This window comes from Asterias rubens, chromosome 18, assembly GCF_902459465.1.
Source record: "Asterias rubens chromosome 18, eAstRub1.3, whole genome shotgun sequence".
Classification (NCBI taxonomy): domain Eukaryota; kingdom Metazoa; phylum Echinodermata; class Asteroidea; order Forcipulatida; family Asteriidae; genus Asterias; species Asterias rubens.
Genome location: NC_047079.1, coordinates 12044764 through 12061307, shown reverse-complemented (window position 1 = coordinate 12061307; position 16544 = coordinate 12044764). Strand labels below are relative to the sequence as shown.

Below are 16544 nucleotides of genomic sequence, written 5' to 3'. Positions count from 1 at the left end.
CTAGCCGTGAGCGGTAGTCGTCAGTTCGGAGTGGCAGTTCATGGCGTTTGCCCATGGCGTCATTGCCCGCCATCTTTGATGACAACATAGGGTGTGTTCGATTAGCTTCCCTGGGTCGACTCAGCGGTGCTCACTCGGGTGAGCCCCTGACTAGAGCTATAATTGAACGATCACTCAACCTCTGCTTTGCTCTTAGAAAAGTTAGGTGGGGGAGGGGACGGGAACATCACAAAATTGGGTATTGGATCTGTTAGCTGGATACCCCTTATTGCAGAGGATGTTTCGTTTACCATTGAATCCAGCACAATCCTATTGACCCAATTCACCTGAAATCATCATCGAATAATCTTGGATCCGCCATACTGGTGGGCAATGTCACTGCACGTTATTCAGTGTGCATTTTATTTGATGCGGCGTTTACACAGAAACCTATTGACCACCAAAATGGTGAGCGTGGCACAGTCGTAGCGTGTGACGTGCGTGCAAGGGGTCAATAGGGTTATTTTAGTTCAGTGTTCAAACCTATAGACGATGTCACCTGTGACATCACATGTTTACAAAAGAGCCACCAAGGCTGGACTTTCTGCAGGCACGATTTGTACACAGCCTAATGGAAGAAAACATTAAATCTTACATTTTAAGGAGATTGCACTGTCCAATGCTTATCGACTTTTGATTTGATGAAAGGGGGCACATCTCAAAACTTGTCCAGCTTTTTCTTTCATAACTCTCGGGTTTATGTGGAAATTATGACACAAAATGTCAACTTTCCCATATGGTCAGTGTAGTATCTTGCCTGCCAGACTAGCCAAAGAATGTACACGGTCACACTTAATGTAAACAAAAGTCACAAGGTCTATAAGCTCTCACATACAAAGAATGTCTTGTCATTTTGTCAGGTTTTTTCTGTCATCTCTGAGACGTGTCATGGATGATACGAAGCGATCTACAGAACCAATAAGTATCTTGACTGATGCTACAGCTCAGCTTATTACTCTCAAGAAATGGGCCGCGCAGGAATGTAAAACAGAGGTAAGTAGGATTTGAAACTTTGCATGGTGGAAGTACGATATGGAAAGGTTTGCGGTAACACCATGTAATGACTATCTCTAATGAGTTGGGGTGGTTCTGAAAAGAAAGAACCGTTGGTTTCAACTCGACGTTACGATCAGTATGCTCTGATCGTCTTCTGGAGAAAGCTGGACTCTGATGCTGCATGCTGCGGGAAATAGAGGCGGGAAATTGAGCTTGGTGATGGGTGGTGAAACTGGATCCTGCTGTGGAGCCTGGGGTAGTGTGTGGGGGGGGGGGGGGTGTGCTCACTGAACTGTGCCAGTAGGATCAAGCACAGGGAATAGTGAGGGTGTGGGGCCTAGGGGACTTAGGGTATAGAAGACCCAAAGCAGTCTAAATAAATAAGACAGAGGTAATAGATGTGGGTACAGAACACTATTTGGTTAAACCCTTCTGCCAATGTGTGTTAGCGGTGTATACTCAATACTTTCTGCCTCTAGCTACCCGGCAATCTCAGTGGTTCAGTTGGTAAGACATCTGCTCTAGATTGGCAAAGGTCATGGGTTTGAATTCTACACGAGTAACATGCCGGTAATTTTTACTCACATAACTCTGGAAGATATTGTGCTTACACACATCGGTGTAAGCGTAAAACCAAATTTATATATTGCAGATTGTTCTCTAGGAGCAGGTGCTTAACTTTTCATCTAAGCGGCTAAACCTTTTTTGGTTTTTGTTATCCTAACTTTCTCATTGGACATGAACAATTCAGTCGAAAGTCTTGAAATTTTTCTTATGTTTTGACAAACTGCAGTTGGATGCTGTTTGGTAGTTATCTTGCATTGCTCTCGCTTTGCAAAAAATTTACATCATCTTTAAACGATTCTTTTCTTTGATAGATCCATGACATCAAATTGCATCTCTACTCCCTCATCCACTGGGAAGACCTCGCTGACCTCTCAATGACCCCTGACCTCCAGCTGTATGAACCCCAGGTCAGTCGGAAGGGTTCACTGAAGTACAAGGTAGTCGGTAGCTTCTTGGTGGGGCGTAGCCATTGGAAGAGTGGATGGTTCGTCTTACGAAATGAGATGTTTTGTAGATACAGTCAAAAGGAGGATAGACAACCAGATCTAAGTATACAACTAAGGTGAGATATATAGTCTCCTGACGATGACTAGAGCAAGCTAGTCGAAGCGTTGAGACCAATTTAAGAACTGACTCCGCAGTAGTACAGTTAATCACGATCCTATAAGCTGAAGCCTATTTTCTATACCATCCGCCCGGTAATAGTTAAATAGAAGGACAGTTCTTTGCAGAACTGAGCCGTCCCCTGAACCCTTGAAGATCTACTCTGTGGTAGTAGAATAAAGCAAGAGAGTTCTCTAAGAACAAATTCTACCTGGCAAGTAGATACACACATGGTGTTACAGCAAACCAACTTATATATTGATACCTCACCATGCAATGCGTCAATTCCTATATATTACACACCCCTTACTCACATGTGCCTATCCTGGGTGTCACTTTGGGTGTCAAAATCGTAAGCAATCATGCATAAAAGAGAGTTGACACCCAAAATATGCTCATTTGTTCGGGGGCGCGTTCTGTATTGTGTAAGAAATCAATAGCTCCCCTTGCATAACGCAAAACGCTACAGGTACGCCGAGGTCAAGCGCATGTTTTTACATTTTATGTGAAATCTTATTTGAGAGAACAACATTTATGTTCTGTTAAGAAAGAGAACCTTTTTGATAAAGCTACTGTTGTTTCACAGGGCACCACACTTTGGAGGCTGCAGGCGAGTGCGTAACGGAGACCGCCCTCATAGTTTTGAGTTGATACTATCAGACGGAGCATCACTAGAACTGTCATGTGACACAGAGGAGGAGGTTTCTGATTGGCTACAAACGATTTGTCAGGTGGTTGCGCAAGGGGTGAGTGAATAGATGAATAAACCTTTGTGTCCGCGTTAAAGACACTGGACACCTTTGGTAATTGTCAAGACGAGTCTTCTCACTTGGTGTATCCCAACCTATGCACAAATTAACAAACCTGTGAAAATTTGAACTCAATTGGTCGTCGAAGTTGCAAGATAATAATTGAAGAAAAAACACCCTTGTCACACGAAGTTGTGTGCTTTTAGATGTTTGATTTGGAGACCACGAAATCAAATTCAATTGTTTTAGTGGAAAGTTACATCTTTTTGAAAAACTACGTTACTTCAGAGGGAGCCGTCTCTCACAATGTTTTATACTATCAACAGCTCTCCATTGCTCGTTACCAAGTAAAGTTTTTATGGTAACAATTCTTTTGAGTAATTACCAAAAAGTGTTGAGTGCCTTTTAAGACCGTTTGAGTGATAATTGCAACCAATTGCATCTATATAGTTAGCAAGTTTTGCAAACTCTCTGTTATCAATTACACTGTTGAGAATATTGACTGTGTGATAAAAAACACTGTTCTCCAAGCTGTCTGACTCCTGTTTCGAAATTCCACAGGCATGCTTACTACCCGGGTTGGCTTTGAACCTACAACACCCGCATTCAAGAGCAGAAGTCTTACCACTAGACCACCAAGTATGCTCTGTGAAAAGAGGCCGTTTGAAATCAGGAAGTACTGCAACTGTTCTCTCATCACTTGGCATGCATGGAGTGGTTTTATTGGTTAACACACCTGCTCTAGCATTTGGGGGTAGTTGGTTCGAATCTCATAACTTGTGTCCCATCCCAATGGCAGGACTCAGAAATTACTGAGTATACAGTGCCTATCACACGTCAAAGTAAGAGTAAAACTGTAATAATAAACATACATGTTTGCAAATTGGGAAACCCTTTTGTCATTAATTTGCTGAATGATATTGATTTCACTCTGAACCAACCCCGTTCATCAGACATTCGTTATAAGTAAACAAATATTGTCAATGATTTTGGTTTTCAGCAAATAGCAGCAACGACACCCACACACGCTCCATCACCCTGCCAGCCGTGCTGTGTTGTTACTACATCTCATAAACTGTTGATCTGCCATGAAGATTGCCAGACTAATTTCTATCGTCTCTTGGCCAGTGTGGATGTACATGATGTGACTCAACTAACAACGGATCATGAGGATGGAGCTTATATCATTGTGGTAAGTGTTATACTTACAGACACTGGACACTATTGGTAATTGTCAAAGACCAGTCTTCTCACTCGGTGTATCTCAACATATGCATTAAATAACATACCTGTGAGAATTTGAGCTCAAACGGTCGTCGAAGTTGCGAGATAATAATGAAAGAAAAACACCCTTGTCACAGGAAGTTGTGTACTTTCAGATGCTTGATTTCAAGACCTCAAATTCTAAATCTGAGGTCTCGAAATCAAATTACTTTTTTCTTGAAAACTACGTTACTTCAGAGGGAGCCGTTTCTCACAATGTTTTTTACTATCAACCGCTCCCCATTACTCGTTACCAAGTAAGGTTATATGCTAATAATTATTTTGAGTAATTACCAATAGTGTCCACTGTCTTTAAGGTTCATGTCACACGAGGCAATGTACAGGCCACCAGTTCCAGGCAATACAATAACAATATCGAAGTCGGCCCATGTATCTACCGACAAGGTACTCGAGGCGCTTAGTATAAACATTTTTACAGAAAGATAGGCTATTAAAGTTATGAATTCTGAGACCCAATTATGTAGCACCTTGTAAGGGTTTACAAGGTGCTACGGCGCATTCAGCAGCCACAGCCAGGAACACTGGGGCTAACCCCTTCTCTTTTTGATAAGTGCACTGGGTTCTTTTACGTGCGTTAAACACTACACGAAACCAACGGCTTTACGTCCCATCCGAAAAACGAAGCAATGGTTAAGTGTCTTGCTTAAGGACAAAAATGTCACGACTGGGACTCTAACCCACACCCTGCTGATCAGAAACACCAGAGTTTGAATTTGGTGCTCTTAACCGCTTGGCCATGACACTTCCACAGTACAGTACAATACAATACAGAAATGCATTTTTATACCGCTATTACATTTAGATCACAGCTGTTTGATGAAACACATGACTCTAGAAAAATTAAGGAAAGGGAAAACAAATTGGCACAGCACAAGAGGTATCATTGAGTGTATCAATCTCCACGAAGAAATGGCATTGACATTGAATCTTCAATACATTCTTGGGGATCGTAAAGACATTGTTTGACGAATGGGAGACTTTCCAACGCTAGGTGGCTGCAGACTTACCAGGTAAATTGCCATTGTTTACGTAGTTCTGAACATGCGCATCTGAGAACAATGGCTTTAACCGGTAAGTCTGCTGCCCTCTATCGTCCCAGAAAGTCTCCTATTGTCTAGCACTTTACGATACTCCATCATTGTTTTTTTATCAATCTATTAAATATTTTGTTTTTTCAGGAGTTCTTATCCGAGCACCCTCAGAATCCTTGGGTGTTTTATTTCAATAGCGTCAACGAGAAAGTGAAGTTTGTAACATCTTTAACCGCTGTATGGAAGCAGATCATGCAGGTATTTACGAACAGTTTAAAAACTCATCTACATAGAGAAGCATTTTGTAGAGCAGCGCCATGAGCGTTGCAGTGCGAATACCGGCGCTATAAAAGTGTCCATTATTATTATTATTATTATTGTTTACGATCCTTTCATTCATTCATTCATTTATTATTATTCATCATGATATAAAAACATGAAATTCCATATCCTGTTTGTTAACAAAAATGAAAACACAATAAGTGCATGATGTAAGAATGAAGAAGAAATAGACTAAAAGTAATGATAACGATAATTTGAAACGACGACAACAACTTATTGTTTTTGTGTCAGTGTTAAGTAAAATATCACAGGTTGCCAAACCATTCGACGTAGCAACTATCTCTATTGTCCTAGGAATTCAAACTGAAGCGGTAATTTGTACCAGATATTATTCAAATCTTAACTCGCAAATGGCTCATTGACAACCCATTGTTCAGCTGATATGTTTATATACTGTTACCATGGTAATTTTCTGTTTGTTAGGTTGATCTACCCATCATCCCAATCTCTGACAGCCGAGTACAAAAGAGATGTCAGGAGTGCTCCGCTCTCATCCAATCGTCATGGCAACGCAGTGACAGCCTGATGAGAGGTCGTGTCGGAGGTAACATCTGGTAAGGTCATTCCCTAAGGTCAATCTTTAATTATGTATATGTGTATATTGTATGCCTGCTTAGCTCTTTCGTAAGTAAAGGTCATGTCAGATATATTTAGTAATCACAGGTCATATTAGAGGTCATGAAGTGTTGGATTACTGGTCCTCAGAGTAAAGGTTATATCAGAGGTCGCGCTTAAGCTTAAAATACAACGCCCGTAAAGTAAATAAACTGTCTCCTAGTTGGTTATGACGTGACAGAGAAAGAAAAAAAAAAGTAAGTGCATCAAGGACTGCCTAAAGAGCTTTCAGGTGAAATAGCATCAGATCAACAAAATGAAAATGTAGCTTTTGGTAGTTTAGACATAACATGTACAAAAACAAATGTATCAGAAAAAGTACATACAGCAAAGCATATATCAAGTTTCATATCACTGTGGTTCCATATAGATTAAAGGCAGTGGACACTATTTGTAATTACTCAAAATAATTATCATCATAAAACCTTTCTTGATTACGAGTAATGGTTGATAGTATAAAACATTGTGAGAAACAGCTCCCTCTGAAGTAACGCAGTTTACGAGAAAGAAGTAATTTTAGACGAATTTGATTTCGAGACCTCAAGTTTAGAATTTGAGGTCTCGAAATCAAGCATCAGAAAGCACACAACTTCGTGTGACAAGGGTGTTTTTTCTTTCATTATTATCTTGCAAACTCGACGACCGACTGAGCTCAAATTTTCACAGGTTTGTTATTTTATGCATATGTTGAGATACACCAAGTGAGAAGACAATAGTGTCCACTGTCTTTAAACTGGTGTTGCTACATTTGTGTACATAAAATGCATTGTTAAAGGGAACTGCAGATGACTTGTGCAGATCGTGTCAATGTCTCTAATTGAAATTTATGTTCAAGTCCAATACTAGGCAGTTATAGGTTTAAATCCATACAGACCCAATACACATATAAACATAATATGTATACACCAATGGAAATGTGTCTTGTTGTTCAAAATAATTGAATGGGCATAACAAATATCCACCAGAGAACAATGAAATGTTTTGTTCCTGCACTTGGTAATTTGGAGTCTGAACTGACGAGAAAGCCAAACAGTAGATAACTGTTTATAACAATAGTACCTGTAGTACTGTATGTTAAAGCCCCTGGGGCATCACTGAGTGATATGCGAGCTATAGACCGTATTGAATAACCCCATCAATGCTATGAAATACGCCATCTTTTAGGTCAAACCGTATGCGCGTCTAAATGCGTACGTCAATAAAGCATGCAGCACGCAGCATTCCCTGTTTGATTTCTACATCACATGCACCCACACGCACACGCATACAGACGCCATGTTGTAGGGCAGATATTTGAGCGGTGACATCATATTCAATACGGTCTGTACAGACGATGTGACCTATGTTTACATTCAAACCGCCCTCTGTTGACAAAACACTATATACGTCATGTTTCGCCGGGCACTGAGTTGCGTAGTCATAGTAAGATTGCGTACACTTTCTAGCTGGCTGCCAAAACACAAAGGTTTTGCCCGGCGGTATGCGCGCGAATCATGTTATGGTTTTCGTGTGATGTCAGAGGTCACATCGTCTATAAGAAGCCACTATAATTAATATTATAATTATTAGTGTTGTTAGTGAAGTAGTAAGTATAATACAAGTAGCTTGCCCGAGTGTAATCCATGGCTCAATACATGTCAATGTAGAAGTACATATACCTGACAGTTATAGTCAATTGACCTAATTCACCTGACGTCATCATCGAATAATCTTGGACCACCATACTGGTGGGCAATGTAACTGTAAGTTATTCAGTGAAGTGCGCTTTTTAGGCGACGCAGCGTTTACACGCAAACCTATTGACCACTAAAATGGTGAACGTGGCACAATCCCCGCTTGTGACGTGCGTGCAAGGTGTCAGTAGGGTTTTGTGAGACACCAATCTCAATCTAAAATCACATTCAATCAACCACTTGGTTAATAAAAATAATTCACAAACAAGGCGTCTTGAAAAAAATGTTAATTGTGCCCGAAATCAGACCGACGTTGAAATCTGTTTGCGCGTAGCGCCGTTTGTTCTTAACAAAATCTTGTGGTGTAATTATGAAGTGCTTTATCTGAATTGACTTTAAATAGTAAAAAGTTAAAATAAAATATATTGAACCTAATTTCAGTTTGAGTATAGTGCAATAAAATAGGATGTTACTTTAAGAATAAATTCAATTCTATTGAAAAGTTTTTATTAATTTTCGTTTTAATGTTGTTTTTTGCATGATTTATCACAAATTCTTGTTGAGGGTCTCTTTTACCTTCACTGAAATATTAGCTTTGATTCCATATAGAAATGCAACCAAATACAAGTTAACTGGACTTGTTGTTGAAGCAGTCAATGGTAAAAGGTTTCAAAGTTTAATACTTGATGCACTGGATAAATGGTTTGAGGCTTACATTTAAAACTTCATAGGTGCATAGATTGTGCAAGTCTTGCAGTGCTTTTGACGAGGGAATGAAACAAAAATGGGCATTTGGCAGTCTCACAGGCCAAGCCTGATTTCATAGAGGTGCTTATAAAAGTAGCTTAGCACAACACAATTATGCTTACCAGAATAAGGTTACCAGCCGGTGTACCATGATGCATGTACAATGTGTGACTGGTATCCTGCTTATTTCTGCTTAGCAGAGTTATTAAGCATACATGTAGTTCTCTGCTTAAAGGCAGTGGACACTATTGGTAGATACTCAAAATAATTATTAGCATAAAGCCTTGCTTGGTGACGAGTAATGGGGAGAGGTTGATAGTATAAAACGGTGTGAGAAACGGCTATCTCTGAAGTGACATACATTGTAGTTTTGGAGAAAGAAGTAATTTTCCACGAATTTTATTTCAAAACCTCAGATTTACAAAAACTTGAGGTCTCGAAATCAACCATCTAAAAGCACACAAGTTCGTGTGACAAGAGTGTTTTTTTTTTCTTTCATTATAGACTCGCAGCTTCGACTACCAATTGAGTTCAAATTTTCACAGGATTGTTATTTTATGCATATGTTGAGATACAGCAAGTGAGAAGACTGGTCTTTGACAATTACCAATAGTGTCCGGTGTCTTTAAGCAGCTCTATGAAATGGGGCCATGGATTAACACAGAGTAGGTACTGCCTGCAAGACATGGCCCTTGTTGCCCCAAGGTCCCAGTAAAATTCAAGTCCTAGGCCTCAAATTTTGAATGCGTGTAAGACTTGAACGATCTATTGTTCATGTTGATAGATAATCGTCCATTTTTATTGTTCTTTTTTTGCAATTTGTTATGACTTTATCTGTTTATATTGTGTTATTTTTTATATTTTCCAGTATTAAATATTTATCGAGATGTTTTGTTATTCTGACCTAATGAAATAATATATTTTAAAAGAATATTTGCACTTTCACTGGATGTTTTGTTTTAGTTTAAAATTTGTACTAAATTAACGCGGTTGTGTTATGTCTTCCTGTGATTACAGTATTAATCAATGTCTACAACCCGACTCTGGGTACGTGTGTACCAATACCCGCATTGGGAGATTTAATTGTACCTCAATGAGGAGTGTACCCCCTGTTTGGGGTTGTTTCATTTGATCCCTCATCCTAAACCTTTAAAAGGGGTACAGTAGATTTACAAACTGCTCCAGGGCCCTATTTCCTAGAGCTGCCTAAGCAGACATTTTTGCTTAACAATTCTGTGCTAAGCAAAAGGAAACCAGTCAAAAATTGCATATGTGATATGGTAGTTTGGCTGGTAACTGCAGTCTAGTAAGCATAATTTTGTTGTGCTTAGCTACTTTCTGTGCTTAAGCAGCTCGATGAAATTGGGCCCTATTGTGTTTTCACGAATACATGAAATCAAGAAAACCTAAACCGCAATCACCTTACAAACCGCTCACCCAGAGGGCGCTATCACTCCTCGAACCACTATCTGTGATGGCCACAGACCTAGGCCAAATTTCGTAAAGCTTTTAAGCAGAAACAACTGCTTGGCAAATTTCTATGTTAAGAAAAAAAAAATAATGGGGCACCAGTCACAACAACTTAATGGACTTCTAGCTGGTAACAAGTTTCTACTAAGCACTTCCCGTGCTAAGCAAGTTTTTGTGCTTACAGGCTTAATGGAATAATAGGCCCTGTTTGTGGTGATATAGCGGTTCCTGGGTGGTAGTATTCAAAGGAGTGGTAGCGCCCTCTAGCAGCAAGAAAGTTTTCATGACCGACTGCTTGTATTCATGATTACAGAACGCGAGCGACTTGGAACCAAGACTACATCTATGTTGAGTTATAATTTGAGACTATCAGGGACACTAGGTGGCAGCAGACTTACCAAGTAAATCTTTTCAGAAAAGGGCATAAAAGTTGACCTGGGGCCAATTTCATAGGGCAGCTTAAGCACAAAAAAGCTTAGAACAACAAAATAATGCTTACCAGAATAAGAAAAACAGCCAAATTTCCAGTCCACGAGTACGATTTCTGACTGGATTTGCTGCTCATTATGCTAAGTAGAAAATTGTTAAGCAATATGTGCTGCTTAAAGGCACTGGTCACATTGGTACTTGCTCAAAATAATTAAAAACTTACTTGGTTGTGAGCAATGGAGAGCTCCCTCTGAAGTAACATAGTTTTTGAGACAGAAGTAATTGCTCACTAAAATATTTGAATTGAATTGGAGACCTCAGCTGAGGTCTCGAATGCAATCATCTTAAAGCACACTTACTTGTGCGAAAAGGGCGTTTTGTTTTCTTTCATTATTCTCTCTCAACTTCGACGACCAGTTGAGTTAAAATTTACATATGTTTGTTATTTTATGCATATGTTGAGATACACCAAGTGAGAAGACTGGTCTTTGACAATTACCAAAGGTGTCAATTGCCTTTGAAGCAGCTAGCTCTGTGAAAAATAGCCCTGGTATGTCTGCTGCCACCCTGAGTCCCAAAGTTTCCCATTGTAAATTAAAGGAACATGTTGCCTTGGATCGGTCGAGTTGGTCTTGGAAAAGCGTTTGTAACCGTTTGTTATAAACTGCATAATGGTTGGAAAGATGTTTTTAAAGTAAAATACAATGATCCAGACAAATAAGTTTTGAAATTGCGTGGTTTTCCTTCTACCTCGTCGTCGACTAAAACGGTCGCTCATTTATGGGAGTCAAATTTGTTACTCCCATAAGTGGCCGAGAGTGTTAGTTCGCAATGCAAAAGGAAAACCAAGCAATTTTGATGCAAACTTGTGTGGATCAATGTATTCTACTTTTAAAACATCTTTCCAACCATATGCATTTAATAGCAAGCGGTTACAAATGCTTTTTATACTGCAAACTCGTTCGATCCAAGGCAAAATATCCCTTTCAGTTGTGTGCTCATTCTTTTTGTTAAGAGTGCCTACATGGCTGGAAGTGACTTTGAAGAAATTATTAAACAGTTCAATGCTGGAATGTTTACTATAAGATATTCTTGAAGTGACTTCTTTTTTTTAGTTTGTTACTAAACAAAATTCCGGTTTTTTTTTTAGAGATTACTTTAGTTGTTGAGTTTCTTCTTGTTTGATCCATAATTCCTTCATCTAATCTAAAACCCTCATATTTTCTAGTTGTTAAACTTATTCATACACCCCCCCACTTTCATTACATATTGATTAATTTTGTTATTATTTTTTTGAATTTCTTTGATTTATTTATCACTTTCAACCTGTTGCCATAATTCTTTGACTTATCAATGCATGCCCACCCCCTCTCATTATATATCGAATAATTGTTTGATTAATCAATTCCTACTTGTCAGCAACCAAATGACCAATCTGTTGTTTTTACTACGTTAAAAATGGGACATCGATTAATATATTTTGTGATCGAACAAGCTGCAAAAAAATGAAACGCTCCTTAGTGAGAAATATAGAGGGCGCCCTTCGTATCGACTGTCGATAATCCAAGTAGATTCGTAGCCCAGTCTAGTAGGGTGCGTTTTGGCGGTCGTAACCAATGACTGTTTCGGTTGAACTTGCCATCGATAAACCACTGCATGCACTACCCATAGCCCACCTAGTTGAGCTGTTAATGGCACTCTTTTAACATCGGTTTCATCACAGTCATGTAATGAGACCGATGTTAAAAGAGAGCCATTGACAGCTCACAAGGTGGGCTATCTCAGCACTGGCCAGTGACCGACACAGAGATTGGTTACGACCGCCAAAAGGCATCCCCCCCTGATTCGAAGATCAAAATAAAACGAAGAGGGCGCCCTTCACACTGACCGCGATACTCGTGGTGTTGGATGTTTAATGCGGATTCGGGGTAACAATTATATCTCCACTGGACACCCTGTACCCACCCACCCACACCCACCATACGGACATCCCTCACCCCCACCACACCCCTGACAACCCTCACCCTCTACCCACCCCTCCCCACCCGTATAACCTGGAAATCCATAAAATAATGTCGACGGTGGACAAAAAAGAGAAGATTTTGACTAATAATAATATCACTTACCTGTCTGGGAAATTAATTTTTTTAAAACACCACTTGCTAATAAATCATAAATTAATTTAACACGTCCAAGGGTAGGCGGTGTATGCCGTTGCAGATTCCACCAATCCATGTCTGCCTTCAAGGTCCAAGTCAAGCAAGTGCTCCAGCCCCCCCCCCCCCCCCCCCCCCCCTCACTCGTTTGCCACCCTAGTCCGTTTTGGGTTCATGCATGTTTTCTGTCTGTTGTATTTTTAGGGTTTTACCCTCTTGCCATGTGTGTATTTTTATGTTTTGTTTACTTCCTATAATTAATTGTTCATTTTACTGTTTCATAATGTTAAGTACTTTTATCCATCCTGTAAATGGGCGCCTGCGCTGTTTGGATGTTTAATAATAAAAAAATAATACAAAATTAGTCCCCCCCCCCCCTCCCCCCTCACACCCTCTCAATCTTGTATAATGGTGATGCATGACAAGTCCAATCCTAAAACCTGACAAACACTGTTGTTTGTACGCGAATCACTCAGGTGTATTCCTAGGGGGGGGGGGGGGGGCATGTTAAAAGCAAAATGAACATCACACAGAATGAGCGCCATCGCATTACTGAATAATGGGGCCTGTCGGTAAACAGCGGGTCATTCCCTACATGGTATAATCATTAAAGGGACTAGACATCGTTTGTAATTACTCAAAATAACTGATAGCATAAAAACGTACTTGGTAACGAGCAATGGAGAGATGTTGATAGTATAAAACATTGTGAGAAACGGCGGCCTCTGCAGTAACGTAGTTTTTGAGAAAGAGGTTTATTTCTCACCCAAATAATAAATACTTCAACCATGGAGGAATCAGAACCCTTCAGTTGAAGTAATGCAACAAGTGTGATTTTTTTTTCATTACTCTCTTGCAATTTCAATAAGCCCCAAATTTTCACAGGTTTGTTATTTCATGCATATGTTGGGATACAAGTGAGAATACTGGTTCTTTGACAATTGGGTGTCCAGTGCATTTAAAGGCACTGTACACGTTTGGTAATTGTCAAAAGACCAGTCTTCTCACTTGGTGTATCCTATCATAAGCATAACATAACAAATCTGTGAAAACTTTGGCTCGATCGGTCCTCGAAGTTGCGAGAAAATGATGAAAGAAGAACACCCTTGTTGGACGAATTTGTGTGCTTTCACAGATAGGAATAAAAGACTTCTAGCTAGAAGTCTTTTATCTTTTTAGTGAAAAAATACATCTTTCTCAAAAACCACGTTACTTCAGAGGGAGTCGTGTTATACTTTACTATCAACAGCTCTACAATGCTCGTTACCAGCAAGTCAGTTTTCAAGTTAATATTTGTTTTGAGTAACTACCAAACGTGTACCTTCCCTTTAATGTATAAACGAGCATTTCCCTCCCGGTCTATATCGTCAAGGGATATCACGCTACAAATCCAAAGTGTCGTTTGGTAAGAATTTCACTTCCTACGATGTCGAGTGCAATTATTACTTGTACATCAGTCCCTTGACTCGGATATGAAGATTGCATCTTTCTTCTCTTAATGATTCCACCCAGGTTATCTCGCTGTCAGACACAAACCTTTTAGAGTAAATTAAATTCCACGAACCGGTCTATATTAAAGAGCACGTTTTTTTTTCCCGCAGCACTTTTGTTTTCTTAAACAGCCAAAACAACTTTCGGGTTGGAAACATCGTTTGACATGTCGTGAATGAAATTAGCCACGTCCTCAGTGCTTAATCAGTTTTGTAATTATATATTCAAAGTTATTTTTATTCAACACTTAAAGGCATTGGACACCTTTGGTAATTGTCAAAGATCAGTCTTCTCACTTGGTGGATCTTAACATATGCATAAAATAACAAACCTGTGAAAATTTGAGCTCAATTGGTCATCAAAGCTGCGAGATAATAATGAAAGAAAAAACACCCTTGTCACACCATGACACGAAGTTGTGTGCTTTCAGATGCTTGATTTCGGGGCCTCAAATTCAAATCTGAGGTCTCGAAATCAAATCCATGGAAAATTACTTCTTTCTCGAAAACTACTCCACTTCAGAGGGAGCCGTTTCTCACAACGTTTCATACTATCAACCTATCCCCATTACTCTTTACTAAGTAAGGTTTATGCTATTTGAGTATTTACCAATAGTGTCCACTGCCTTTTAAGTCTTCGATTCAAATAATGTTAGTGAGAAATTCTTTCTCAAAACGTAGTACGTTACTTCAGAGCATAGAGGGAGTCATTTCTCACATTGTTTTATACTGTCAACATCTTCATTGCTAGTAATGATCAGTAAGTTTTGAGTAACTATATCTAACGTGTCTTGTGCCTCTCAGCATAGCAATGTGCATAATACAATGATTGATAGCGAGGCGCTTGAACCATTCAAATGTCACTTACCCTCTCGTTCGATTGTCACCCGATTACAGAGTCTCTTATCGTCTACATATATATCAATCTTGTGTATATAAGAGATGTTAAATTTGCATCGGGGATAAAGAATATTAATTTTTTTTTTACCCATACACCGAATGTGTGTTAGCACTGTATACTCAGTACTTTCCCGACTCCTGTTAAAAAAATATCACAGGCATGTTACTCTTGTTTATCATATAATAACGAAATATTATTATTACATGTTCAGTATAATAATATATGGAGCTATCACCTTTTTATAGCTCCATTAGGCTCTTTTCGAAATCGCGGTTTCGGCTCCAGGCACCCGACTTTGAATATTTGTTGGTGTTCGATGTACTTCATTCTATTGTGTTACCATTGATGTTCTTTGAGTCTTAGAAATTCTTTTTAAAATTTGTTTCCCGGGCAGGGAAAAGCGGCCATGTTGGATTTTATAGTGACTTTGGAAATCGAGTTTAGACGCCGGTGCAAATCAGACATTCTTTAGAATGTTACTATCGGGTGAGGCATTGAGCAATAATCTCAATTTAATGCTCCGTGGGTGGGAGTAGTTCTGTACAACAAAAGTGCTATTCATACGACAGAAGTTAACTGGGGGTCCCTTGCTTTATTTTAGCATGGTTGAAAATTTAGCAATAGAACTTGGACAGTAGAAAAAGTTGTTATACTTTCACACGAGGTACATTTTGTAAAATTGTACAACCATTGCTAAATTGCTCTCGTGTGAAAGGGGTCCAACAGGATAAATGTTAGGGGGGGGGGGAACCCTCTGCCCACTTATTTTCCGACGACCTTGTTGTTACGTAGACCGCCCTGCTTGTTTTTTTTATGGCATCAGGCAGTATTTGGGTCAAACGAAAATGAAAAACTGTTCTGAAAAATCTATAAATGTATTTGATTTCCTGTCAAACGTACAAACGCCTGCGATGCACTCAATAAATACCAAAGTGTGCTTCGCTGACTTGACCACTGTGATTCATAGACACAACGCCTGCATTGTGTTTGATCAATCACTTAATGACCAAACACTAACGGCACCACACTGTCTAACTCAACTCACATTTTTCTACATTTTTTTTTAGCTACGTGACATTTACATACTAGTGGTCCAATTAAAGACACCGGGTCAGCACACACACACATACACCGGCCACCCCACTGTGCATATGTCTCCTAGAGTTGCATTAATAGCAAGGAGTCGGGAGTTCCTAAATGGCACTACCCACCTTGCTTAAACACAGAGTGATGATAAGCCTTATTTCAGTGCAGTCTCATTAACTACGTTCAACGCAGACTCATAAGCTGTGCATTTTCTTCAATAATGAACCACTCAGTGTGAGCACTGCACCCATTCTACTGACATGACTTCATTATATTAAAATATTACCTTGCCAGTCTATGGAAGGTATCATATACAACTTGACCGTATGCTGCGTTCAAAACACGGCCGGGGTATAGTGCAGCAAA

The 16544-nt window shown here is 39.5% G+C and overlaps 1 protein-coding gene across 1 annotated transcript in view; it reads left to right on the top strand.

The window, feature by feature from the left end:
• The window catches only part of LOC117302533 (pleckstrin homology domain-containing family M member 2-like), an 18431-nt gene extending 11764 nt beyond the window's left edge, over positions 1-6667 (top strand). Inside the window, exons 10-15 of the mRNA XM_033786510.1 lie at positions 900-1032; positions 1914-2164; positions 2792-2951; positions 3955-4146; positions 5417-5527; positions 6035-6667. Of these exons, the coding sequence (XP_033642401.1) occupies positions 900-1032; positions 1914-2164; positions 2792-2951; positions 3955-4146; positions 5417-5527; positions 6035-6169 (982 nt within the window). The 3' untranslated portion in view covers positions 6170-6667. The remainder of the gene's footprint in view (positions 1-899; positions 1033-1913; positions 2165-2791; positions 2952-3954; positions 4147-5416; positions 5528-6034) is intronic.
• Positions 6668-16544: the final 9877 nt, after the last annotated feature.